The sequence below is a fragment of the Lampetra fluviatilis genome, chromosome 64, assembly GCF_964198595.1.
Source record: "Lampetra fluviatilis chromosome 64, kcLamFluv1.1, whole genome shotgun sequence".
NCBI lineage: Eukaryota > Metazoa > Chordata > Hyperoartia > Petromyzontiformes > Petromyzontidae > Lampetra > Lampetra fluviatilis.
The window spans coordinates 3,523,284-3,549,910 of NC_136338.1; the positions used below are offsets into that span (position 1 = coordinate 3,523,284).

The window sequence follows — 26,627 nt, forward strand, 5'->3', positions numbered from 1 at the left end:
GCAGTTAGCGGGCACCCGATGGAGGCTGGCACGGCACGCGAGGAGGGAGGTGGGGGGGGGGTCGGGTGGGTCGGGGGGGTGGGGGGGGCGCGGTGGGGTGGGGGGCGATGGGGGGGGGGCGGTGGAGGATGGTGGGGTGGTGTTGGGGGGTGGGTGGTGGTTGTGGGGTGGTGGTTGTGGGGTGGGGGTCGTGGGGTGGTGTTGGTGGTGGTGGGGGGGGGGGCGGTGTGGGATGATGGGGTGGTTTTGGGGGGGTCGGTGGTGATTGTGGGGGGGTGGTGGTGGTGGGGGTGGTGGGTGGTGGTTGTGGGGTGTTAGTGGTGGTGTTGGTGGTGGTGGTGTTGGTGGTGGGGGTGGTGGGGGTGGGTGATGGTTGTGGGGTGTTGGTGGTGGTGTTGGTGGTGGTGGTGGGGGTGGTGGTGGTGTGGGTGCGTGATGGTTGTGGGGTGTTGGTGGTGGTGTTGGTGGAGGGGGTGGTATTGATGATGGTGTTGGTGGTGTTGGTGTTGTTGGTGGTGGTGGGGGTGGGTGGTGGTTGTGGGGTGTTGGTGGTGGTGTTGGTGGTGGGGGTGGTATTGATGATGGTGTTGGTGGTGTTGGTGTTGGTGTTGGTGTTGTTGGTGGTGGTGGGGGTGGGTGGTGGTTGTGGGGTGTTGGTGGTGGTGTTGGTGGAGGGGGTGGTATTGATGATGGTGTTGGTAGGGGTGTTGGTGTTGTTTGTGGTGGTGGGGGTGGGTGGTGGTTGTGGTCGTGTTGGTGGTGGTGTTGGTGGAGGGGGTGGTATTGATGATGGTGTTGGTGGTGTTGGTGTTGTTGGTGGTGGTGGGGGTGGGTGGTGGTTGTGGGGTGTTGGTGGTGCTGTTGGTGGTGGGGGTGGTATTGATGATGGTGTTGGTGGTGTTGGTGTTGTTGGTGGTGGTGGGGGTGGGTGGTGGTTGTGGGGTGGTGGTGGTGGTGGGGGTCGTGGGGTGGTGTTGGTGGTGGTGGGGGGGGGGGGCTGGGTGGGATGATTGGGTGGTTTTGGGGGGGTCGGTGGTGATTGTGGGGTGGTGGTGGTGGTGGTGGTTGTGGTCGTGTTGGTGGTGGTGTTGGTGGAGGGGGTGGTATTGATGATGGTGTTGGTAGGGGTGTTGGTGTTGTTGGTGGTGGTGGGGGTGGGTGGTGGTTGTGGTCGTGTTGGTGGTGGTGTTGGTGGAGGGGGTGGTATTGATGATGGTGTTGGTAGGGGTGTTGGTGTTGTTGGTGGTGGTGGTGGTGGGTGGTGGTTGTGGTCGTGTTGGTGGTGGTGTTGGTGGAGGGGGTGGTATTGATGATGGTGTTGGTAGGGGTGTTGGTGTTGTTGGTGGTGGTGGTGGTGGGTGGTGGTTGTGGTCGTGTTGGTGGTGGTGTTGGTGGAGGGGGTGGTATTGATGATGGTGTTGGTAGGGGTGTTGGTGTTGTTGGTGGTGGTGGGGGTGGGTGGTGGTTGTGGTCGTGTTGGTGGTGGTGTTGGTGGAGGGGGTGGTATTGATGATGGTGTTGGTAGGGGTGTTGGTGTTGTTGGTGGTGGTGGGTGGTGGTTGTGGTCGTGTTGGTGGTGGTGTTGGTGGAGGGGGTGGTATTGATGATGGTGTTGGTAGGGGTGTTGGTGTTGTTGGTGGTGGTGGGGGTGGGTGGTGGTTGTGGGGTGTTGGTGGTGGTGTTGGTGGTGGGGGTGGTATTGATGATGGTGTTGGTGTTGTTGGTGTTGTTGGTGGTGGTGGTGGTGGGTGGTGGTTGTGGTGGTGTTGGTGGAGGGGGTGGTATTGATGATGGTGTTGGTAGGGGTGTTGGTGTTGTTGGTGGTGGTGGGGGTGGGTGGTGGTTGTGGGGTGTTGGTGTTGTTGGTGGTGGTGGGGGCATCACCCCTTGGCGTGCTTCTCGGTGCGGCAGGAGATGCAGCGCTGCACGGTGGACTGGTTTACTCCGTAGATGCCGAGCCACGTGCAGGTGCCACCCACCAGGAACGTCCAGAACGTGTGGCGGCGCAGCGGGTCCGGGCTGAAGCTGCAGATGTACACACACAGACACAGACACACACACACACACAGACACACACACACACAGACACACACACACAGACACAGACACACACACACAGACACACAGACACACAGACACACACATACACACAGAGACACACACACACAGACACACACACACAGACACACACAGACACACACACACAGACACACACACACAGACACACACACAGACACAGACACACAGACACACACACACAGACACACACATACACACAGAGACACACACACACAGACACACACACACACAGACACACACACAGACACACACAGACACAGACACACACACAGACACACACACACAGACACACACACACAGACACACACACACACAGACACACACACACAGACACACACACACAGACACAGACACACACACAGACACAGACACACAGACACAGACACACACACACACAGACACACACACACACAGACACACAGACACACACACAGACATACATATACACACAGAGACACACACACACAGACACACACACACACAGACACACACACACAGACACACACAGACACAGACACACACACAGACACACACACACACAGACACACACAGACACAGACACACACACAGACACACACACACAGACACACACACACAGACACACACACACAGACACACACACACACAAACACACAAAGACACACACACACACAGACACACACACAGACATACGCATACACACAGAGACACACACACACACAAACACACAAAGACAAAGCCCCCCCGTATAAATTTAGATTTAAAGCTTTCGTGACTGCAGGGATTCATCTTCTTGGTTCTTTCGGTAAAGTCACGTAGAATGGAAATAATAAAATGATAAAATCAAACATAATAAAATACAATTCTCACGACGGTTCGGCCACAACGCAAGCAGCCGTCCTCAGGTGAGAGACAGTGTCTCCCCGACAGACCTGGTCTTCACCTGATGACGGCTGCTTGCGTTGTGGCCGAAACGTCGTGAGAATTATTTTATTATGTTTTATTTTATTATTTCCATTCTACATGACTTTACCGAAATAACCAAGAAGATGAATCCCTGCAGTCACGAAAGTTTTAAATCGAAATGTAGGGGTATACTCTTAGGTTGTTTTCAGTAAAGTCACGTGGGTGAAAAATAATAGAATAAAATAATAATAAATGAAAATAAATCACTTAAATCACGACGTTTCGGAGGCAACACAAGTCTCCGTCTTCAGGTGGGACCGTCACAAATCTAGAACTGTGGTGGTGATGATGGAGATGATCATGGTGGTGGTGATGATAGTGGTGGTGGTGGTGATGATGATGGAGATGATCATGGAAGTGGTGGTGGTGATGATAGTGGTGGTGATGATGATGGAGATGATCATGGTGGTGATGATAGTGGTGGTGATGATGATGGAGATGATCATGGTGGTGGTGGTGATGATGGTGATGATGGTGGTGATGATGGAGATGCTGGTGGTGGTGGTGATGATGGAGATGGTGGTGGTGATGATGGAGATGGTGGTTATGATGGAGATGATCATGGTGGTGGTGATGATAGTGGTGGTGGTGATGATGGAGATGGTGGTGGTGGTGATGATGGAGATGGTGGTGGTGGTTATGATGGAGATGATCATGATGGTGGTGACGGTGGTGGTGATGATGGAGATGGTGGTGGTGGTGGTGATGGAGATGGTGGTGGTGGTTATGATGGAGATGATCATGATGGTGGTGACGGTGGTGGTGATGATGGAGATGGTGGTGGAGGTGGTGATGATGGAGATGATGATGATGGTGGTGATAATGGAGATGATGATGATGATGGTGGTGGTGATGATGGAGATGATGATGATGGTGGTGGTGATGATGGAGATGGTGGTGGTTATGATGGAGATGATCATGATGGTGGTGATGATGATGGAGATGGTGGTGGTGATGATGGAGATGATGATGATGGTGGTGGTGATGATGGAGATGGTGGTGGTTATGATGGAGATGATCATGATGGTGGTGATGATGATGGAGATGGTGGTGGTGATGATGGAGATGATGATGATGGTGGTGGTGATGATGGAGATGGTGGTGGTTATGATGGAGATGATCATGATGGTGGTGATGATGATGGAGATGGTGGTGGTGATGATGGAGATGATGATGATGGTGGTGGTGATGATGGAGATGGTGGTGGTTATGATGGAGATGATCATGATGGTGGTGATGATGATGGAGATGGTGGTGGTGATGATGGAGATGATGATGATGGTGGTGGTGATGATGGAGATGGTGGTGGTTATGATGGAGATGATCATGATGGTGGTGACGATGGTAGTGGGTCCCACTCACTCCCAAATGTGCATGCGACCTCCTTCTTCCGCCACCCGCCACACTCCGTCGAGACCACCGCTCACGAGGGAGCCCTGTATGATGACCATCAGGAACCCCCCCACCATCACGACCATCTGGAAGACGTCTGACCACACCACGGCCTTGAGACCGCCCTAGGAAATCGCACGGACACGCACACGACATAGACACAGATTCTTCATAATCAACGTTTTTTTGGGTTTAGATCGCGTTATTTATAAATGTGTCGTAACCCTCCACCACCCGACACGGCCAATCAGTAAAAAAGTATAACCCGTAAAAACAAAGTTTTCCACTATAAATCCTTTTATATGCGTGGCGGCTAGAGTCCTCTCGTCCTCTGGCTTGAGATGGCTGCCACCTATGGGTCAGATGATTGCATTGCACCATTAAGCAATTGGTAATTAAATATAATATTTTTGTCCTAAAAAGTGTAACATTTTTGAAAATTTTTTTCACGAACATTAATTGTCAGGCACAACGAGTCTGTGTGGAAAATGTCAGCTCGATTGGATCACGGGAAAGTGGGTTAAAAAACGACCGAAATATTTTCACGGTCGTAAGCAAGCAAGCGAACTTAATATAAAGGATTTAAAAAACGTTGATTATGAATAATATTGGTCGCGAAAGCCTACGTGTTAAACTGACACAGATTCTTGATTGTAAACTTTCGTGACTGCAGGAATTCATTTTCTTGTTTTGTTTCTCTCTACGCCTGATGAAGACCGCTTGTGTTGCGATCGAAACGTGGTGGCTTTTTGGTTTCATTTAAAATTTAAATATATTTTTTATTTAATTTTAATTAAGTTTTCTTTTCTATCTACGTGGCTTTTCCGACAGAACCAAGAATTCATAGACACACATCTCCCGTGTAGCCTTGGATGGCAAGTGACGTTTTGGTGAGTTGCATCTAAGAAGGCCGCCCGTAAGGTACACGAGGTTGATTGGGTGGTCAACACCCACGTCCCGGTGCTGCCTTTGTCTCCCTGGGGGCGATGATTTTACACCAAAGGTCGCAAACGGGGTTTGATTCCTTACCCGTACCCGTACCCGGCCGCACCAGGGTCGCAAATGGGTACCTGTTCCCTACCCGTACCCGTACCCTACCCGAAACGAGTGACAAACGGTGACTCACCAGTGACTCACGGCCTACCCGTACCCGTACCCGGCGCACCAGGGTCGCAAACGGGTACGGGTAGCCGGGTATCGGCTAGGGTACGGGTATCGGGTACCCGGTTGTGACCTCTGTTTTACACACCGCACCTTCATTTGAGCATAAGTCGACCCGGCCGGGTTCGTAGCGCGGCGTAGCGCTAACCGCTCCACCACCGCTCCCCAGGCGCAACACACGCACACTCCGATTGATGCGCCTCCTGCTGTTGTGGAGTGACTCATGCAGTCAGCTATGGCTGCAGGGTTTTGGTGGTACATGTTGTTAATGCCGTTTATTGTGACAATTCCGTCACAGTTCCTATGATCACTGTTACATTGCTTTCCTGGCTTTATTTTGGTGATTTCGAAAAGTTGGTTTGGCCATGTTTGTTTGTTGTAGTACAGAGTTAGACTGATGGCCTTAATCTAAGTTGTCTTGTGGTTGTTGTTGTTGTTTGACTTGCATCCCACTGGGATTTTTGCACACAGCGTTGGTGTACGGTGCTTTTTCTGCAATATTTTGCTGTCTTTTCTTGGATTTTCTGTTTGCACTCAGTCACATATTCACTTTAAGATGTTTTTTGTTTATGTTTTTATTTTTTATTTGTTGCGGTTGCACCCGATTCAAGAGCCGAATTGGTCACAGGGCTACACCTAATACTTGAACTTGAACACAAAAGACAAAGGGCCCCCGTGTAACCTCAATAGACTGTGGGAGGGCAAGTGCTGCATGGCAACGCGTAAACAACAACAACAAGCAGAATAAGAACTTGCTGCGCACACGCGCGTTCAAGGTCATTTCTTCTCGTTCACTGGGTGCGTAATTTTTACAACAACAACAATAAAAAATGATAATTTTATTTACATTACTTTATGGAGGCAATTAGTGGGTCCGCTACATCGCGCGGCGACGCACACGCGTGCACACTAAATACAAAGATCCCCCGTATAGCCTCGAACAGACTGTTGGGGCAAGTGCTGTTAGCGAGTCGCACCTATGAAGGGCAGAACGGCACACGAGGGAGTGGGGAGGGGGGGGGGGTGACCAGCACCACCCCGACCGCCTTTGTCTTCCCAGTGGGCGATGTTTTTGCAAACAGCACCAGGTACTCATTTGAGGCTGAGTCCACCTAGGGGTGAGGCCAAGGTACCGGTTCAGATAATCGTCATTGGTGTCGGCCGTGAGCGCGAATCGAACTCGGGTCGAGAATGGATGACAAGGAGAGAGATGGGACAGCTTTCCACATTTTGACGTGGCAGAGGGAATTGATTTTATTTTTTAAAACCGAGATCTTTGTGCAGCAGTAGATTGCAGACCAACGCGTGCGAGGACTCACCAGGGTGCAATAGAAGGTGCAGACAACGCCCGTGGCTGCCACGGACCCCCACAACGTGAAACCCGTCACTGCGGAGGGCAAAGATACAAAGTTCCCCACCATTCTTGATTTGACCACTGCTACAACGCGGGCGGGCTTTCGTGATATTGTTTTCTCCAATACCAAAGTGCTCTGCAAGCCGTCTGGATACCACCAAAAGATTTGTCCATGAAGCCATCCAGATATCTAAACATAGATTCCAAGAGCACAGGATGAGATGTTGCTATCCTTTGTGCAAGCACTTCCAAGAGTTCATGAACAGTGAGCCTGGTGAAATTTGGGGAGCGCATCGTCAGTAGTGAACCTTTGGTTCCTAGGGTGTTTCGGCCTTTCTCACGATACACCCTCCCCAAAGGCGGCCAGCGACAGGGTGATCAATCCTACGCTTGCGTCCCATTCCCAATTAGTCATAGGAGTTGCCTTGTTGTTGATAGCCAACATCCCATGGGACTATGCATGGCAGGGGCGTCCTCCTCCCTTAGTCAAGCATTGTTGACCGCATACCTCCTGGCCCTCTCACTTCGGGGCCCAGCTGGGGTCTTTCCTTCAACCGAGAAGATGGATTCAAATTGAGCAATCATTGGAAGGATGTTATTAACTTGGTAAAATATTAATTGCTTCTATATCTTGCTACAAAACTCGCATTTCCAGTTTCAACAGCACGCTACCCCTCCCCCCCCCCCGACGTTTGCCAAACTCATCCGACGGAACAATTACGAACGTGGCACCACCGGGAGGGTGGCGGGGGGGGGGGGTGACGAAGATGCTCACCTTGGTTGAGCGCGAGTGATGGTGCGTAGATGACAATTCCCGTGTAGAGGATCTGTGAAGGTTTGGGAGAAGCGTTAGTTGTGATCAGCATCATCATCATCAGTACTAGCAGGTGTTCCATCATCATCATCATCAGCACCATCATCATCAATCATCATTAATCATCATCAATCATGATCAATCATCATGATCATCAGCAGCACCAGCAAGTGTTCCATCATCATTAATCATCATCATCATCATCAGTACTAGCAGGTGTTCCATCATCATCATCAATTATCATCATCAATCATCATCAATCATCATCAGCACCATCATCATCAATCATCATCATTCATGATCAATCATCATCATCAGTACTAGCAGGTGTTCCATCATCATCATCAATTATCATCATCAATCATCATCAATCATCATCAATCACGATCAATCATCATCAATCATGATCATCAGCAGTACCAGCAAGTGTTCCATCATCATCAATCATCATCAATCATCATCAACCATCAATCATCAATGATCATCATCATCAATGATCATCAATCATCATCAATCATCATCATCAGCAGCACCAGCGGCAGCACCAGCAGGTGTTCCATCGTCATCAGCATCACCATCATCATCAGTAGCAGCAACAACACCACCAGTTGAATCATGCTAAGCAGCAACAGCACCAATGGCAATGCCACCATCATCAGCAGAAGAATCGTGAGTAGCAGCATCAGCAGCATTATCATCATCATCAAGGGCAACTCTGCCATTGGTGTCAGATTGGAATCGACGAGATGTTGGTGAGGTTACACTGAACCGGCGACGCCGAAGGCATGGGTTCAAATCCGGGTTTCAGCCACCCCGCCATCAATCCGGGGTTGCCAAGCAGAGTGACTCTCACGTGCACTTTGTTTAGGCGGGGGTGAGAAATCAAGAGCTGGCGTGGGTGAGTGAACGAGTGGGTGAGTGAGATGGTGGGTGAGTGAATGAGTGGGTGAGTTCACTAATCAGTGGGTGAGATGGTGGGTGAGTGAATGAGTGGGTGAGTGCACGAATCAGTGGGTGAGATGGTGGGTGAGTGAATGAGTGGGTGAGTGAACGAGTGGGCGAGTGAGATGGTGGGTGAGTGAACGAGTGGGTGAGTGCAAGAATCAGTGGGTGAGATGGTGGGTGAGTGATTGAGTGGGTGAGTGAACGAGTGGGCGAGTGAGATGGTGGGTGAGTGAATGAGTGGGTGAGTGCAATAATCAGTGGGTGAGATGGTGGGTGAGTGAATGAGTGGGTGAGTGAACGAGTGGGCGAGTGAGATGGTGGGTGAGTGAATGAGTGGGTGAGTTCACTAATCAGTGGGTGAGATGGTGGGTGAGTGAATGAGTGGGTGAGTGCACGAATCAGTGGGTGAGATGGTGGGTGAGTGAATGAGTGGGTGAGTGAACGAGTGGGCGAGTGAGATGGTGGGTGAGTGAACGAGTGGGTGAGTGCAAGAATCAGTGGGTGAGATGGTGGGTGAGTGATTGAGTGGGTGAGTGAACGAGTGGGCGAGTGAGATGGTGGGTGAGTGAATGAGTGGGTGAGTGCAATAATCAGTGGGTGAGATGGTGGGTGAGTGAATGAGTGGGTGAGTGAACGAGTGGGCGAGTGAGATGGTGGGTGAGTGAATGAGTAGGTGAGTTCACTAATCAGTGGGTGAGATGGTGGGTGAGTGAATGAGTGGGTGAGTGCACGAATCAGTGGGTGAGATGGTGGGTGAGTGAATGAGTGGGTGAGTGAACGAGTGGGCGAGTGAGATGGTGGGTGAGTGAATGAGTGGGTGAGTGAACGAGTGGGCGAGTGAGATGGTGGGTGAGTGAATGAGTGGGTGAGTGCAAGAATCAGTGGGTGAGATGGTGGATGAGTGAATGAGTGGGTGAGTGCACGAATCAGTGGGTGAGATGGTGGGTGAGTGAATGAGTGGTTGAGTGAACGAGTGGGTGAGTGAGATGGTGGGTGAGTGAATGAGTGGGTGAGTGAACGAGTGGGCGAGTGAGATGGTGGGTGAGTGAATGAGTGGGTGAGTGCAAGAATCAGTGGGTGAGATGGTGGGTGAGTGAATGAGTGGGTGAGTGCACGAATCAGTGGGTGAGATGGTGGGTGAGTGAATGAGTGGATGAGTGAATAAGTGGGTGGATGAGATGGTGGGTGAGTGAATGAGTGGGTGAGTGAATGAGTGGGTGGATGAGATGGGGGGTGAGTGAATGAGTGGGTGAGTTCACTCATCAGTGGGTGAGATGGTGGGTGAGTGAATGAGTGGGTGAGTGAACGAGTGGGCGAGTGAGATGGTGGGTGAGTGAATGAGTGGGTCAGTCAGTTTGTGGGTGGACGCATGAGTGGGTAGGTGGGTGAGATGGTGGGTGAGTGAATGAGTGGGTGAGTGAATGAGTGGGTGGATCAGATGGTGGGTGAGTTAATGAGTGAGTGGGTGAGTGCACGAATCAGTAGGTGAGATGGTGGGTGAGTGAATGAGTGGGTGAGTGAGATGGTGGGTGAGTGAATGAGTTAGTGACTGCACGAATCAGTGGGTGAGATGGTGGGTGAGTGAAGGAGTGGGTGAGTGAATGAGTGGGTGGATGAGATGGTGGGTGAGTGAATGAGTGGGTGGGTGAGTGTACGAATCAGTAGGTGAGATGGTGGGTGAGTGAATGAGTGTGTGAGTGAGATGGTGGGTGAGTGAATGAGTTAGTGACTGCACGAATCAGTGGGTGAGATGGTGGGTGAGTGAAGGAGTGGGTGAGTGAATGAGTGGGTGGATGAGATGGTGGGTGAGTGAATGAGTGGGTGGGTGAGTGTACGAATCAGTAGGTGAGATGGTGGGTGAGTGAATGAGTGTGTGAGTCAGTGGGTGAGTACACGAATGGGTGGGTGAGATGGTGGGTGAGTGAATGAGTGGGTGAGTGCATGAATGAGTGGATGAGATGGTGGGTGAGTGAATGAGTGGGTGAGTGCATGAATGAGTGGATGAGATGGTGGGTGAGTGAATGAGTGGGTGAGTACACAAATGGGTGGATGAGATGGCGGTTGAGTGAATGAGTGGGCGAGTCAGTGTGTGAGTGCACGAATCAGCAGCATCATCACCATCACCATCTCTGCCATGGGTGTCAGATTGGCATTTATGCGATGTTGGTGACGCCACACAGAGCCGGCAAGGGCGACAGCCTTCCCGTAAGGACACCTGTCCTTTAGATAATATTGGTCGCGACAAAGCCTACGTATTAAACAGACAAACAATGGCGTTCCTAGTAGTAGGGTTTTACCCTTAAAACTGGTACAAAACTGACACCTTTATACAAGGCATCATGTTTGCAATAACCACAACACAAGCAGTCAAATGCAAACAAAAATAAACAACTCTGATAATGATAATAATATGCACTGTCCTTGAAGTTGATTGGTCCACACCCGAGACAGCTTTCCTTAGAGCCTAGAAAGCGATGTCGCGTGGTATGTTGAACAATCGCAGTCAACGGGGAGTGGGGTGGCGGGGAAGACACGTGGCCACTCACCGTGGCCACGTGTCTCGCCGTGGCCACGTGTCTCGCCGTGGCCACGTGTCTCGCCGTGGCCCACGTGGTTTGCCGTGGCCACGTGTCTCACCGTCTGGACGATGTAGACGCCCGTGCCGATGAGCCGGACCACGCGGTTGAAGCGAAGCTCCAGGTACTGCCGGAGATGAAGGAGAGGAGCGAGGGCGACGCGCCGAGACGTCACAAAGGAACTCGAACGTCGAAAAACGAGTGCACGTGGTCTCGCCAGAAAGACGCGTGTGTGTGTGTGTGTGCGTGTGATTGTGTGCGTGTGTGTGTGATTGCGTGTGTGATTTGTGTGTGTGTGTGATTGTGTGCGTGTGTGTGTGATTGCGTGTGTGATTTGTGTGTGTGTGTGATTGTCTGTGTGTGTGGTTGTGTGTGTGTGAGTGATTGTCTGTGTGCTTGTGTGTGTGATTGTGCGTGTGTGTGTGTGGTTGTGTGTGTGATTGTGTGTGTGTGTGTGATTTGTGTGTGTAGTGTGTGTGTGTGGTGTGTGTGGTTGTGTGTGTGGTTGTGTGTGTGATTGTGTGTGATTGTGTGTGTGATTGTGTGTGTGATTGTGTGTGGTTGTGTGTGTGGTTGTGTGTGTGATTTGTGTGTGTGATTGTGCATGTGTGTGTGTGGTTGTGTGTTTATGTGGTTGTGTGTGTGGTTGTGTGTGTGGTTGTGTGTGTGATTGTGTGTGTGGTTGTGTTGTTTGTGTGTGTGTGAGTGATTGTGTGTGTGGTTGTGTGTGTGTGTGTGTGGTTGTGTGTGTGATTGTGTGTGTGATTGTGTGTGATTGTCTGTGTGAGTGATTGTGTGTGTGGTTGTGTGTGGGGTTTTGTGTGTGGTTGTGTGTGTGTGTGGTTGTGTGTGTGGTTGTGTGTGTGGTTGTGTGTGTGATTGTGTATGTGGTTGTGTGTGTGTTTGTGTGTGTGTGAGTGATTGTGTGTGTGGTTGTGTGTGTGATTGTGTGTGTTTGTGGTTGTGTGTGTGGTTGTGTGTGGTTGTGTGTGTGAATTGTGTGTGTGGTGTGTGTGTGGTGTGTGTGTGGTGTGTGTGTGTGTGTATGTGTGTGGTTGTGTGTGTGAATTGTGTGTGTGGTGTGTGTGTGGTGTGTGTGTGTGGTGTGTGTGTGTGTGTGGTTGTGTGTGTGATTATGTGTGTGATTGTGTGTGTTTGTGATTGTGTGTGATTTGTGTGTGTGATTGTGTATGTGTGATTTGTGTGTGTGTGGTGTGTGTGGTGTGTGTGGTTGTGTGTGTGATTATGTGTGTGATTGTGTGTGTTTGTGATTGTGTGTGATTTGTGTGTGTGATTGTGTATGTGTGATTTGTGTGTATGTGGTGTGTGTGGTGTGTGTGGTTGTGTGTGTGATTATGTGTGTGATTGTGTGTGTTTGTGATTGTGTGTGATTTGTGTGTGTGATTGTGTATGTGTGATTTGTGTGTGTGTGGTGTGTGTGGTTGTGTGTGTGATTGTGTTTGTGATTGTGTGTGATTTGTGTGTGTGATTGTGTATGTGTGATTTGTGTGTGTGTGGTGTGTGTGGTGTGTGTGGTTGTGTGTGTGATTATGTGTGTGATTGTGTGTGTTTGTGATTGTGTGTGATTTGTGTGTGTGATTGTGTATGTGTGATTTGTGTGTGTGTGGTGTGTGTGGTGTGTATGGTTGTGTGTGTGATTATGTGTGTGATTGTGTGTGTTTGTGATTGTGTGTGATTTGTGTGTGTGATTGTGTATGTGTGATTTGTGTGTGTGTGGTGTGTGTGGTGTGTGTGGTTGTGTGTGTGATTATGTGTGTGATTGTGTGTGTTTGTGATTGTGTGTGATTTGTGTGTGTGATTGTGTATGTGTGATTTGTGTGTGTGTGGTGTGTGTGGTGTGTGTGGTTGTGTGTGTGATTATGTGTGTGATTGTGTGTGTTTGTGATTGTGTGTGATTTGTGTGTGTGATTGTGTATGTGTGATTTGTGTGTGTGTGGTGTGTGTGGTGTGTGTGTGTGGTTGTGTGTGTGATTGTGTGTGTGATTGTGTGTGTGTGGTTGTGTGTGTGGTTGTGTGTGTGATTGTGTGTGATTGTGTGTGATTGTCTGTGTGAGTGATTGTGTGTGTGGTTGTGTGTGTGGTTGTGTGTGTGATTGTGTGTGTGATTGTGTGTGTGTGTGATTGTGTGTGTGTGTGCATGTGTGTTGTGGGGAGCAGTGGTGTAGCGGTTAGCGCGCTGCGCTATGAACCCGGCGACACGGATTCGATTCCCGCTCACGGCCAACACCAGTGACGATTATCTGAACTGGTCCTGGGCATCTCCTAGGTCGACTCAGCCTCAAATGAGTACCTGGTGCGGTGTGTAAACATCGCCACTAGGGAGACAAAGGCGGTCGGGCGTGATGCTGGCCACCCACCCCCTCGTGTACCGTTCCGGCCTTCATAGGTGCTCGCTAACAGCACTTGCCCCTACTGTCTGTTAAGGCTGTATGGGGGATCTTTGTGTTTGTGTAAATAGGCGACGCTTCGGTCGATGGACCTTCTGCAGGGCACACGGATAGAGAAAGCCGCTGGGGGAGGCGGAGTGGATGGCGAGATCATCTTGGTTCTTTCGGTAAAGTCACGTAGAAGGGAAATAATGAAATAATAAAAATAAAACATAATAAAATAAAGACAGCGTTCGAATCGGACGCTGTCTTTCCGACAGCCCTGTTCTTCACCTGAGGACGGCTGCTTGCGTTGTGGCCGAAACGTCGTGAGAATTATTTTATAATGTAAAATTTTTATTATTTTATTATTTCCCTTCTACGTGACTTTACCGAAAGAACCAAGAAGATGAATCCCTGCAGTCACGAAAGCTTTAAATCGAAACTCTTTATATATTGTTTGGGGTCTTTCGGTAAAGTCACGGAGATAGGGTGAGACTTTTTTTTTATATGTTTGAATTTAAATCGAAATTGGATGGTGAGAGTCAGAGATGCCCACTTTGTTTAACACCGCGAGGTTGCCTGATGAGCATTTCTTATCTTAATTTGAAGCTTTCGTGACTGCAGGAATCCATACTCTTTGGTTCTTTCGGTAAAATCACGTAGAAGTGAAATAATAAAATAATAAAAATATGAAAAAATTCTACTTTCAACATTTTACGACTTTACCGAAAGAACCAAAGAATATGAGAATTATATATATTGTTAAAACGTTCTCTTTTTCTAAAGACCTCAGTTAAAAAACAACGAGATTTCCTCCCATGCTGCCACTCCACCATCTCCACCTCCTGCTGCTGCCACTCCACCATCTCCACCTCCTGCTGCTGCCACTCCACCATCTATACCTCCTGCTGCTGCCACTCCACCATCTCCACCTCCTGCTGCTGCCACTCCACCATCTCTACCTCCTGCTGCCACTCCACCATCTCTACCTCCTGCTGCTGCCACTCCACCATCTCTACCTCCTCCTGCTGCCACTCCACCATCTCTACCTCCTGCTGCTGCCACTCCACCATCTCTACCTCCTGCTGCTGCCACTCCACCATCTCTACCTCCTGCTGCCACTCCACCATCTCTACCTCCTGCTGCTGCCACTCCACCATCTCTACCTCCTGCTGCTGCTCCACCATCTCTACCTCCTGCTGCTGCTCCACCATCTCCACCTCCTGCTGCTGCCACTCCACCATCTCTACCTCCTGCTGCTGCTCCACCATCTCTACCTCCTGCTGCTGCTCCACCATCTCTACCTCCTGCTGCTGCCACTCCACCATCTCTACCTCCTGCTGCTGCTCCACCATCTCCACCTCCTGCTGCTGCCACTCCACCATCTCTACCTCCTGCTGCTGCTACTCCACCATCTCTACCTCCTGCTGCTGCTACTCCACCATCTCTACCTCCTGCTGCTGCTCCACCATCTCCACCTCCTGCTGCTGCCACTCCACCATCTCTACCTCCTGCTGCTGCTCCACCATCTCTACCTCCTGCTGCTGCTCCACCATCTCCACCTCCTGCTGCTGCCACTCCACCATCTCTACCTCCTGCTGCTGCTCCACCATCTCTACCTCCTGCTGCTGCTCCACCATCTCTACCTCCTGCTGCTGCTGCTCCACCATCTCCACCTCCTGCTGCTGCTGCTCCACCATCTCTACCTCCTGCTGCTACTACTCCACCATCTCCACCTCCTGCTGCTGCTACTCCACCATCTCTACCTCCTGCTGCTGCTGCTCCACCATCTCTACCTCCTGCTGCTGCTGCTCCACCATCTCCACCTCCTGCTGCTGCTGCTCCACCATCTCCACCTCCTGCTGCTGCTACTCCACCATCTCCACCTCCTGCTGCTGCTACTCCACCATCTCTACCTCCTGCTGCTGCCACTCCACCATCTCTACCTCCTGCTGCTGCCACTCCACCATCTCTACCTCCTGCTGCTGCTGCTCCACCATCTCCACCTCCTGCTACTACTCCACCATCTCCACCTCCTGCTGCTACTCCACCATCTCTACCTCTTCCTACCATGTTTCCACCCCCCCCCCGCCACTACAGCACCCCCCCCCCCGCCACTACAGCACCCCCCCCCCGCTCCGTCCTCCTCCCACACGTCACCTCGTACGTGCTGGTGATGCCCGAGCGGTAGAAGACGGGGATGTAGATCTCGGAGCAGGCGACGATGACCAGCGTGTAGGAGATGCAGAAGAGCGTGAACATCGCCCCGTAGCGGTAGACCTCGGCGGGGGCGCCGATCACCGTCACGGCCGACATGAAACTCGCGGTGAGCGACAGAGCCACCGGCACGGCGGTCATCTGCCGCCCGCCCGTCAGGAACTCTTGCGAGGAGCCTCCGCGGCCAGCGAAGGCGTGGTACACGCCGATGAGCGACGAGACCACGAAGAGGCTGGAGAACACCACGTAATCCCACGTGGTGAAGCCACGCACCTCCGTCTGGAAGTCGCCCATCGCTGGCACGGCAGGGGGGGGTTGGTTATGGGTGGTGGTGGGTCGAGAGAGTTCGGCGGGGAAGGAATAGATTGCTGCTGCTGCTGATGCTGGTGATGATGCTGTAGCTGCCTGGTTAGAGAGTCCGGCTGCAGAGGCTTGTTCGGCGGTGTGGTTCGAGAGGCTGGTTAGAAAGTCCGGCTGGAGAATCTGGGGCAAGGGATTTTTGGTGAATTAAATCGCGTGGTCGCAAGAGTCCAGTTAGAGAAAGAGAGAAGAGTTCCACTGGAGAGGCTGGTTAGAGAGTCCGGCTGTAGAATCTGGTGCAAGGAATTTTTGGTGAATTAAATCGAGTGGTTTGCAAGAGTCCAGTTAGAGAAAGAGAGAAGAGTTCCACTGGAGAGGCTGGTTAGAGAGTCCGGCTGTAGAATCTGGTGCAAGGAATTTTTGGTGAATTAAATCGAGTGGTTTGCAAGAGTCCAGTTAGAGAAAGAGAGAAGAGTTCCACTGGAGAGGCTGGTTAGAGAGTCCGGCTGTAGAATCTGGTGCAAGGGATTTTTGGTGAATTAAATCGCGTGGTCGCAAGAGTCCAGTTAGAGAAAGAGAGAAGAGTTCCACTGGAGAGGCTGGTTAGAAAGTCCGGCTGTAGAATCTGGTGCAAGGGATTTTTGGTGAATTAAATCGCGTGGTTTGCAAGAGTCCAGTTAGAGAAAGAGAGAAGAGTTCCACTGGAGAGGCTGGTTTCGGTGGTGTGGTTCGAGAGGCTGGTTAGAAAGTCCTGCTAGATAATCTGGTGCAAGGGTTTTTTGATGATTGAAATCGCGTGGTCGCAAAAGTCCAGTTAGAGAAAGAGTGAGAGAGAGAGAGGAGATCTGTTGGAGAGTTCAGTCCGACACCTATCAGAGAGGTTCAATCGGAATAGATAAAGTCCAGAGAGTGACTGGAGTCTGCGCTCAGAATCCAGTCAAGGCAGAGAGAGAGAAAGAAAGTTCTAGCAGTGACATGGAGTCCTATCAAGAGAGTCCACCGAGAGAAATTGTGCTCAGACTCTGTAGAGAGTGCAGCTCAGATGGTCCAATAGTGGCTCCTTCTCAGCTCGTCTGCCCATCATTTGACTCGGCTCGTAATCGGGGACCCGCTGTTCGTCAACTGCGCTCCTTTATAATGAGCTCCAGACAGACGCGTGGGTGACACACACACACGCACGCGCGCGCGCACACACACACACACACCTCGGGCCCTTGGGCCGATAGCCTGACAGGAGGGGCTGGAGGGACAGGTACAGGCGGTTTGATCATTACGGGACCTTTGAGACGAGCGTCTATTAACGGCTGGACCCAGCAGATATGGTTGATTGCCCAGTGATCAGGGCAAAGTTCAGCGCTTGCCGTGCAGAGCGAGGCCCCCCTCCCTTACCCCCCCAGCCCCCCCTCACCCCCCCAGCCCCCCTTGCCCCCCCCCACCGTATCCCCCCCCCCAGCCACTCCTCCTTCCCCATCCACCCCCCTTACCCCTCCCAGCTCTAGGGTTTGGTAGGGGGGCGGGTACAGAAAAATCAGGGAACTCGCCAAGTTCAGGCAGCCACGGCAATTGAGATCTTCGTGAAATGTTTTTGAGTCTCACACACAACACACACACAACATACACACAACATACACAACACACACAACATATATACACAGACAACACACACAACACACACACAGCACACACACAATACACACAACGCACACCCACAACACACACACAATACACACACAGCACACACACAACACACACACAGCACACACACAATACACACACAATACACACAACACACTCAACAACACACACACACACACAGCCCTGGCGGATTGTTAATTCGTCGAGTCGGCGATCTGGTTTGGACAGGACTGGCCAATTTTCTTCATTACCGTCACTTTTATTTGTTGTTGTTGTTGTTGTTTTCCTCGCACTTTCTGTTTATAGGTGGCGTTGTGTAGCCACTTTGAAAGGGTTTAATAAAAAAAAATCACGACGTTTCGGAGGCAACACAAGCTTCCGTCTTCAGGTGAAACTGTCACAGCAAAATATCTGCATCAAGAGATCAATCGATTTAAAATTTGGTCCGCGTTTTGGGCGACTGAGAAAATGGGAGAGACGTCTTCTGGCGTTGCTTGGCACAAAGGGCAGCAGAAGTTTGGGACGTTTGGGTCTATTCGATGTTTGGTAATCGGCGAGCAGGGAGCAGCAGTAACCTGAACGGAGTTGAGCCAGTGATGTTGCGAGTTGCCCGGGTCAGGGATTTCTCGTCGTCTGCTATGGGTGGAGTCCAACCCCCTAGCACGACATTGGGGGCCTGTAGGCGTTCAGGTAGTGCATGGTGGCAGCGGTGTGCAAGTGGTTCAACATTGATGTGGTGGTGCTATTTGGTGCAAGAGCGTTTAACGTAGATTGCACGTTGGCAGAGCTGAAGGAAAGCGAGGTGGATTTCATTTTCCTAGCAGGTGCAGGGGGGGCTTTGAGTAGCTTTGTGCAAGGATGCGTTGTCGAGTGGCATGAAGCCAGATATTGATCGGTGAAAAGCTTGCGATGTTCTTGAATCGGAAGAATTTTGGTTTCTTGGTGGAGATGGTCAATTGGTGCCATGAGGTGGCATCCTGTGGCTAGGCGAAGTGCCTGGTTTTGGCAGGTTTGGAGCTTTTGGTAACCTGTAGAGGAGAGTAAAAAAATTTAAATTAAAGTTAATAAAAGTAAAATGAAAAAATAAAATATTTTACTTTTACTAATTTAAATTGTAATGTTTTTTTTTTTTACCTTCGTGACTTTACCGAAAAAAAAAAACTAAGAATATGAATCCTTGCAGTCACGAAAGCTTCAAATCTAGAATGTAGAGGAGAGGTTTGAGAAACCAAATGGGACTGGCAAAATTGACGATGGGACGTCCAATGGCTTTGTAGGTTAGGAGTAAAGTCTCCTTTTGTTGACCCCAAGATGTGCCGGCTAAAGCTCGTGAGATGTTATTTCGTTTGCGAACTTTTGCGTGGACGTTTCTGCCGTGTTGAGCGAAGCTGAACATAGTGTCAAAGTTCTAGATTTGAAGTTTTCGTGACTGCAAGGATTCATATTCTTAGGTTGTTTCGGTAAAGTCACGTAGGTAAAAAATGTAAATTAATAAAAGTAAAATAAAATAAAAATAAAATAATAAAATAATATAATAATATAATATAATAATATAATTAATGTAATTTTTTTACCTACGTGACTTTACCGAAAAAAACCTAAGTATATGGTGTCAAAGGTTACACGTAGAATTTAGGGGGGGTTTTGCTAGTGGGAGGCATTGGTTGTGTATTATGACGTTGGGATGTAAGGTGTGAAAAGGGTGACTGTTGATTTGGATGTTGAGAGTTGAAGCGATCTATTGGCTAAGGAAAGTGCTGAGCCGTATTAAATAGGAGTTGATGGATTTTGGGTAGACAGTGATCCCTCGTTTATCGCGGTTAATGGGGACCGGAACCCCCTCGCGATAGGTGAAAATCCGCCAAGTAGGATTGGCCCCCTAGGAATTTCTGTATATGTGTGTGTGTGGGTACCAGAATGTTTAAAATATGTATATTTATACTTTATATATATATTTTACTTAAATCTATTTAATTATAAAACCTTAATATTATACATTCACTCTCTCTCTCTCATACGATACGTATCATGGTGTTCTACACTCACCAATGGCAGTAGTATCTTGAGACTTGACTCCAGTAATGACGACGACGACGATGACAATGACGACGATGACAGACCTGTGCAGTTCGATGAATGTGATGATGAATGATGATGATGATGGTGTTACTGCACAGGTATAATGAGGCCTTTAAATCAGTTCGAAAAATCCGCGATGCACTGAGGCCGCGAAACTTGAACCGCAAAGTGGCGAGAGATTACTGTATTTTGATTAGAAGTGTAAACTGTGATGTCGTCAGCATAGCCGACTACTTGTACTCCTTTTGGAGGCGTTGGTAGATCGTGGAGGTAGGCGTTGAACAGCGCCGGGGATATTATGGAACCTTGTGGGGTACTCCTGCATGAATGTTTCGTTAGGAGGATTGATTATCACGGAAGAGGGTCGGCGTGAATGGCGGCCCCTTAGGTAATTTGCAAGCCAGCAAGCAAGGCCTGATGGTAGCGTAGAATGATGTTGATGAGCCATGATGTTGATGAACCAATTATCATAATTTTTTCTTCTGGCAAATGAAGTCCCAATGGTGTAAATGCTTACCCCGAGCTCTCATACTCTGATGGTGCATTGTCTTTGAGTTGTGCGCCTTTTGGCGTCATCTGGTCCAACACCATGTGAGACTGGGCTCTAAGGAAAGCTGTCTCGGGTGTGGACCAATCAACTTCAAGGACAGTGCATACATTATCAGAGTTATGTTTTTTGTTTGCATTATTGTGGTCTATGCAAACATGACTCCTTGTAAAAAAGGTGTCAGTTTTGTTGCCAGATTAAAGGGTAAAAAAACAATTATCATATATTTTTCTTCTGCCAAATTAGGTTCCAATGGAGCGTGAGGTGGTTAACGGTCCCGAAAGCCTTTGTAAGGTCAAGAGAGGCGACGGTAGTGCGAGATGGGGGCTTTTTCTCATTGAAACCGTTTGAAATTTGGGTGGTTAGGTTGAGAAGAGCTGTTGTTGTTGAGTGTTCAGGGCGAAAGCCGTGTTGGTGAGATGATGGAAGTAACCTGGTGGTGATGATTGGAAGGATGAGGGCCTCTAAAATCTTGATTGATGGGTAAAGTAGGTAAATTTAGCTCTTTGCCGGGTTTTGAAAGTGGGGTGATTGCCGATGACTTCAAGATGGCCGGAATGAGGTTGCACTGGGAGTGAGGCGTTGATGGTGGAGGCGAAAAACTTCATCCCAAGCGGGCCGAGGTGTTTGAGATGGGATGTAGCTATTCCATCCGGGCCAATTGCGAAGTAATTTTTGGCTTTTTTGATAGCTAGTTTCACGACGATGACGACGACGACGATGATGACGATGACGACAATGATGACGATGACGACGACGATGACAACGACGATGACGACGATGACAACGACGATGATGATGACGATGATGACGACGACGACGATGACGACGACGATGATGATGACGATGACGATGATGACGACGAAGATGACGATGATGACGATAATGACGACGACGATGACGATGATGATGACGATGACGATGATGACGACGAAGATGACGATGATGACGATAATGACGACGACGATGATGACGACGACGATGATAACGACGACGATGATAACGACGACGATGATGACGATAATGACGACGACGATGATGACGACGACGATGATGACGACGATGACGATGATGACGATAATGACGATGATAACGACGATGATGACGACGACGATGACGATGATGACGACGACGATGATGACGACGACGATGATGACGACAATGACGACGACGCCGCACGTGGTGCGGGAGCTGCTGCATGATGCCAGCTCGGCACTTGCCCCCCCCCCCACACCACCGCCCCACCCACCATCCCCCCCTCACCGCCCCCCCACCACCCCCCACCACCCTCCCCCCCCCCCCCCATCGCGACATATCAACCACGGAAATCCAGCGGCGTTCCAACGGGTGGTTTATTACCGCCGTCATCGGCGGTAACACGACGTCTTGCGAATGTCACAAAAATTGAAAAATCCGACGGGCGAATCCGCACCCTCCTTGGGCCCCCGGCGCGTCACAGGCTACGTCACAGGCTACGTCACAGGCTACGTCACAGGCTACGTCACAGGCGCGTCAGAGGCTACGTCACAGGCTGGCCACAGGCGCGTCACAGGCTACGTCACAGGCTAAGTCACAGGCGCGTCACAGGCGCGTCACAGGCTACGTCACAGGCTACGTCACAGGCTACGTCACAGGCGCGTCACAGGCTACGTCACAGGCTACGTCACAGGCTACGTCACAGGCGCGTCACAGGCTACGTCACAGGCTACGTCACAGGCTACGTCACAGGCGCGTCACAGGCTACGTCACAGGCTACGTCACAGGCGCGTCACAGGCACGTCACAGGCTACGTCACAGGCTACGTCACAGGCTACGTCACAGGCGCGTCACAGGCTATGTCACAGGCTACGTCACAGGCTACGTCACAGGCGCGTCACAGGCGCGTCACAGGCTACGTCACAGGCGCGTCACAGGCGCGTCACAGGCTACGTCACAGGCGCGTCAGAGGCTACGTCACAGGCTACGTCACAGGCTACGTCACAGGCGCGTCACAGGCTACGTCACAGGCTACGTCACAGGCTACGTCACAGGCGCGTCACAGGCTACGTCACAGGCTAAGTCACAGGCTACGTCACAGGCGCGTCACAGGCGCGTCACAGGCGCGTGCTCTTGCTCGGGAGTGACGTGGGGTCGCCTTGGCCCACTTTGTCTGCCACGTAGCTGCCGTTCTCCATCCCGGCCAGAGATCCATCCCAGCCAGCAGCAGCAGCAGCGACCTGCTGGCACGTGGAGAGCGAGGCAGAGAGATGACGCCATTGGTGAATGTTTCACTGCTGTATTGCGACCTGCCCACCACCTTCGATAACTCTAGCCACACCACCACCTACTCCACCCACTCCACCACCAACTTCACAACAACAACAGCAACAGCAACACCAACAACAGCAACAGCAAAACCAACAGCAACAACTATAACAAAAACAACAGCAACAACCAAAAACAGCAACAACAACAACAACAGCAACACCAACAGCAACACCAACAACAACAATACCAAAAACAACAGCAACCCCAACAACAACACCAACAACAGCAACAACCACGAGACGTCAATGGCGACTCCGCTCGCGAGCGATGTGGGGTCACCTCGAGGCGATGGGTGGCAGCGTCCTCCCCCTCCTTTCCGCTGCTGGCCGACGAGAAGGGCAGCAGTGGGCAGGCCCGGCCGCACGACGAGTCGCTCGCCCACACGAAGAGCGTCGGGTCGCGTGCAACCCCCTTCTCTCGTCCCGCTGGGGGCAGCACGCGGAGAGAGTGGAGGGGGCAGCAAGTGGAGTGAGTGGGTGAGGGCAGCGTGGCTAGGCAACAACAGCGTCACTAGAGGCAACAACAACAACGTCGCTAGGCAACAACAGCGTCGCTAGGCAACAGCAGCGTCGCTAGGCAACAACAGCGTCGCTAGGCAACAGCAGCATGTCGTTCTGACCGAAGAGGAAGCTTCCCAGAAGGCCGAGCGCGACGACCGCCACGGTGCCCACGGCGCTGAAGTAGAGGTAGGAGAGCGAGTACCACGTGTCAGCCAGAGCGGGCCTGGCGGGGTCAAGGTAGAGGGGGGGTCACACACGCAATCATCGTCATCGTCGTCGTCATCGTCGTCATCATCGTCATCATCGTCGTCGTCGTCGTCGTCATCGTCGTCATCGTCGTGATCGTCGTCATCGTCGTCGTCATCATCGTCGTCATCGTCATCATTGTCGTGATCGTCGTCATCGTCGTCATCATCGTCATCGTCGTCATCGTCATCGTCATCGTCATCATCGTCATCATCGTCATCGTCGTCATCGTTGTCATCATCGTCATCGTCGTCATCGTCGTCGTCATCGTCATCGTAATCATCGTCGTCATCACCGACGACTTTTTGTGGTCAGTTTGTTGTCTGTGAGCGCGGAACCACGTGCCGACCCCCCCATCCCCACCCCCCCAATTACAGGGAGCGAGCGGCCGGGGAATCAGCGGACGAGCGAGTCCGTGGTTTGCACGACACAACACGTGTCCTCGCAGAGCCGAGTGAACGGTAGCCGCGATTGGCACGTTCGTGATTACAAGTTTGGCCGCTGACAGCCGATCGCCTTTTAGAACGGGACACTTTATGGCTTGTCCTCAACCCAAGGTGGGTGGGTGGGTTGGGTGGTGGGGATTCAACGGGTTAACGAATCGACGCGGCTCAGATCTTACAGTCAGACGACCGGGGGTAGTAGTCGTAGTAGTAGTCCCGTCAAGGTCTTTCTATTTGCAGAGCCGTAAACCCCAAATATTGGCCAGCCTTGTGTTTATTTTGGATTTTTTACTGCGGTTGCATAAACGCGCATGCCGACATTGGACAGAGCGGGGCCGTAGACGTTGATCGTAAAAGCCGATCGACGTTTTGTCCCCAATCTCGAGCCCGGCGTGTTCCCTCCCCCACTACCCATCCCCCACTACCCCCATTGGTATTCAACCTCTGGGTGTCACGCAATGTCCTTCACGGTGACCTCCACCCTCTACACCACTCGTCCCACCCATCACCTCCTTTTCCACCCTCACACACGTGTCCCACTCATCACCACCTCCTCCACCCTCACACTACGCGTCCCACCCATCACTACCTCCTCCACTCTGCACACCACGCGTCCCACCCATCACCACCTCCTCCACCCTCCACACCACGCGTCCCACCCATCACCACCTCCTCCACCCTCCACACCACGTGTCCCACCCATCACCTCCTCCTCCACCCTCCACACCACGTGTCCCACCCATCACCACCTCCTCCTCCACCCTGCACACCACACGTCCCACCCATCACCACCTCCTCCACCCTCCACACCACGCGTCCCACCCATCACTACCTCCTCCACCCTCCACACCACGCGTCCCACCCATCACCTCCTCCACCCTCCACACCACGTGTCCCACCCATCACCACCTCCTCCACCCTGCACACCACGCGTCCCATCCATCACTACCTCCTCCACCACCCTGCACACCACTCGTCCCACCTATCACTACCTCCTCCACCCTGCACACCACGTGTCCCACCCATCACCACCTCCTCCTCCACTCTGCACACCACTTGTCCCACCCATCACCACCACCTCTTCCACCCTCCACACCACCTGTCCCACCCATCACCACCTCCTCCACCCTGCACACCACGTGTCCCACCCATCACCACCTCCTCCTCCACCCTCCACACCACGTGTCCCACCCATCACCACGTCCTCCTCCACCCTGCACACCACGTGTCCCACCCATCACCCCCTCCTCCACCCTACACACCACTCGTCCCACCCATCACCACCTCTTCCACCCTCCACACCACGTGTCCCACCCATCACTACCTCCTCCCTCCACACCACGTGTCCCACCCATCACCCCCTCCTCCACCCTACACACCACTCGTCCCACCCATCACCACCTCTTCCACCCTCCACACCACGTGGCCCACCCATCACCACCTCCTCCCTCCACACCACGCGTCCCACCCATCACTACCTCCTCCACCCTGCACACCACTCGTCCCACCCATCACTACCTCCTCCACCCTCCACACCACTCGTCCCACCCATCACCACCTCTTCCACCCTCCACACCACGTGTCCCACCCATCACCACCTCTTCCACCCTCCACACCACGTGTCCCACCCATCACGACCTCCTCCACCCTCCACACCACCTGTCCCACCCATCACCACCTCCTCCACCCTCCACACCACGTGTCCCACCCATCACCACCTCCTCCACCCTCCACGCCACGTGTCCCACCCATCACCACCTCCTCCACCCTGTACACCACGTGTCTCACCTCCTCCTCATCCTGTTCCCAACCTCCAAGTAGCTGTACCAGAGGTCGCAAACGGGTTTTGATTCCTTACCCGTACCCGTACCCGGCCGCACCAGGGTCGCAAACGGCTACCCGTACCCGTACCCGGCCGGGTACGGGTAGCCGGGTATCGGGTAGGGTACGGGTATCGGGTACCCGGTTGCGACCTCTGAGCTGTACCCTTCCTCGTCAAAGGTGGATTTGTTCAAGCAGGTGAGAACCCAAGAGAAACCAGTCGGACGAGTGACCATTTGCCGATGACCGTTGCCGCTGTGTAGACCCAGCCTAGGAGACCCCCAGTAGCAGCTGCCCCTGTGCATCGGTCTGCCAGCCCCTTGCGATGTTACCGATGTGTTACCGATGTGTGCTCTGGTCTAGGGCACCTCCAGTGACGGCTACGATGGCCACGGAGGTAGGCAGTGGTGACCGGAGGCTACGGCACCTCAACTGAGCACCCTCGAAGTATCCGCACTGAATCCGCAACCGAACAATGCGGATCTCAGCGGTAACAGCCAACCCGCTAAATATACTAATAAGGGGTTTTTCTCCTTTTTTCTGGCAACAAAACTGACACCGTGATAATTGTTTTTTTAACCTTCTATCTGGCAACAAAACTGACACCTTTTTTTTACAAGGAGTCATGTTTACATAGACCACAATACCTGCAGTCATAATGCAAACAAAAACATAACTCTGATAATGTATGCACTGTCCTTGAAGTTGATTGGTCCACACCCGAGACAGCTTTCCTTAGAGCCTAGAGCGCCTTTTGGCGTCATCTGGTCCAACCCATGTGAGAACCACCCACCACCTCGTGTGCCGTGCCGCCCTTCATAGGGTGCTGCTGCTACTCGCTAACGGCACTTGCCCCTGCAGTGTGTTAAGGCTACA

At 51.6% G+C, this 26,627-nt stretch overlaps 2 protein-coding genes across 3 annotated transcripts in view; both read right to left on the bottom strand.

Annotated features, from left to right (window-relative positions):
* Window positions 1–16,167, bottom strand: part of LOC144951922 (sodium-coupled monocarboxylate transporter 2-like) — a 28,463-nt gene extending 12,296 nt beyond the window's left edge. The window contains exons 1-6 of the mRNA XM_078882276.1: window positions 15,817–16,167; window positions 11,328–11,393; window positions 7,707–7,758; window positions 6,897–6,964; window positions 4,387–4,541; window positions 1,885–2,025 (exon numbers count right to left, since the gene is read on the bottom strand). Coding sequence (XP_078738402.1) covers window positions 1,885–2,025; window positions 4,387–4,541; window positions 6,897–6,964; window positions 7,707–7,758; window positions 11,328–11,393; window positions 15,817–16,167 — 833 coding nt within the window. The remainder of the gene's footprint in view (window positions 1–1,884; window positions 2,026–4,386; window positions 4,542–6,896; window positions 6,965–7,706; window positions 7,759–11,327; window positions 11,394–15,816) is intronic.
* A 5,601-nt stretch (window positions 16,168–21,768) lies between these two features.
* Window positions 21,769–26,627, bottom strand: part of LOC144951870 (sodium-coupled monocarboxylate transporter 1-like) — a 41,471-nt gene continuing 36,612 nt past the window's right edge. The window contains exons 13-15 of one of the 2 annotated variants that reach the window (XM_078882218.1): window positions 23,361–23,464; window positions 23,021–23,166; window positions 21,769–22,653 (exon numbers count right to left, since the gene is read on the bottom strand). In XM_078882218.1, the coding sequence (XP_078738344.1) occupies window positions 22,528–22,653; window positions 23,021–23,166; window positions 23,361–23,464 (376 nt within the window). In that variant the 3' untranslated portion in view covers window positions 21,769–22,527. The remainder of the gene's footprint in view (window positions 22,654–23,020; window positions 23,167–23,360; window positions 23,465–26,627) is intronic. The other variant, XM_078882217.1, reaches the window with a different exon arrangement.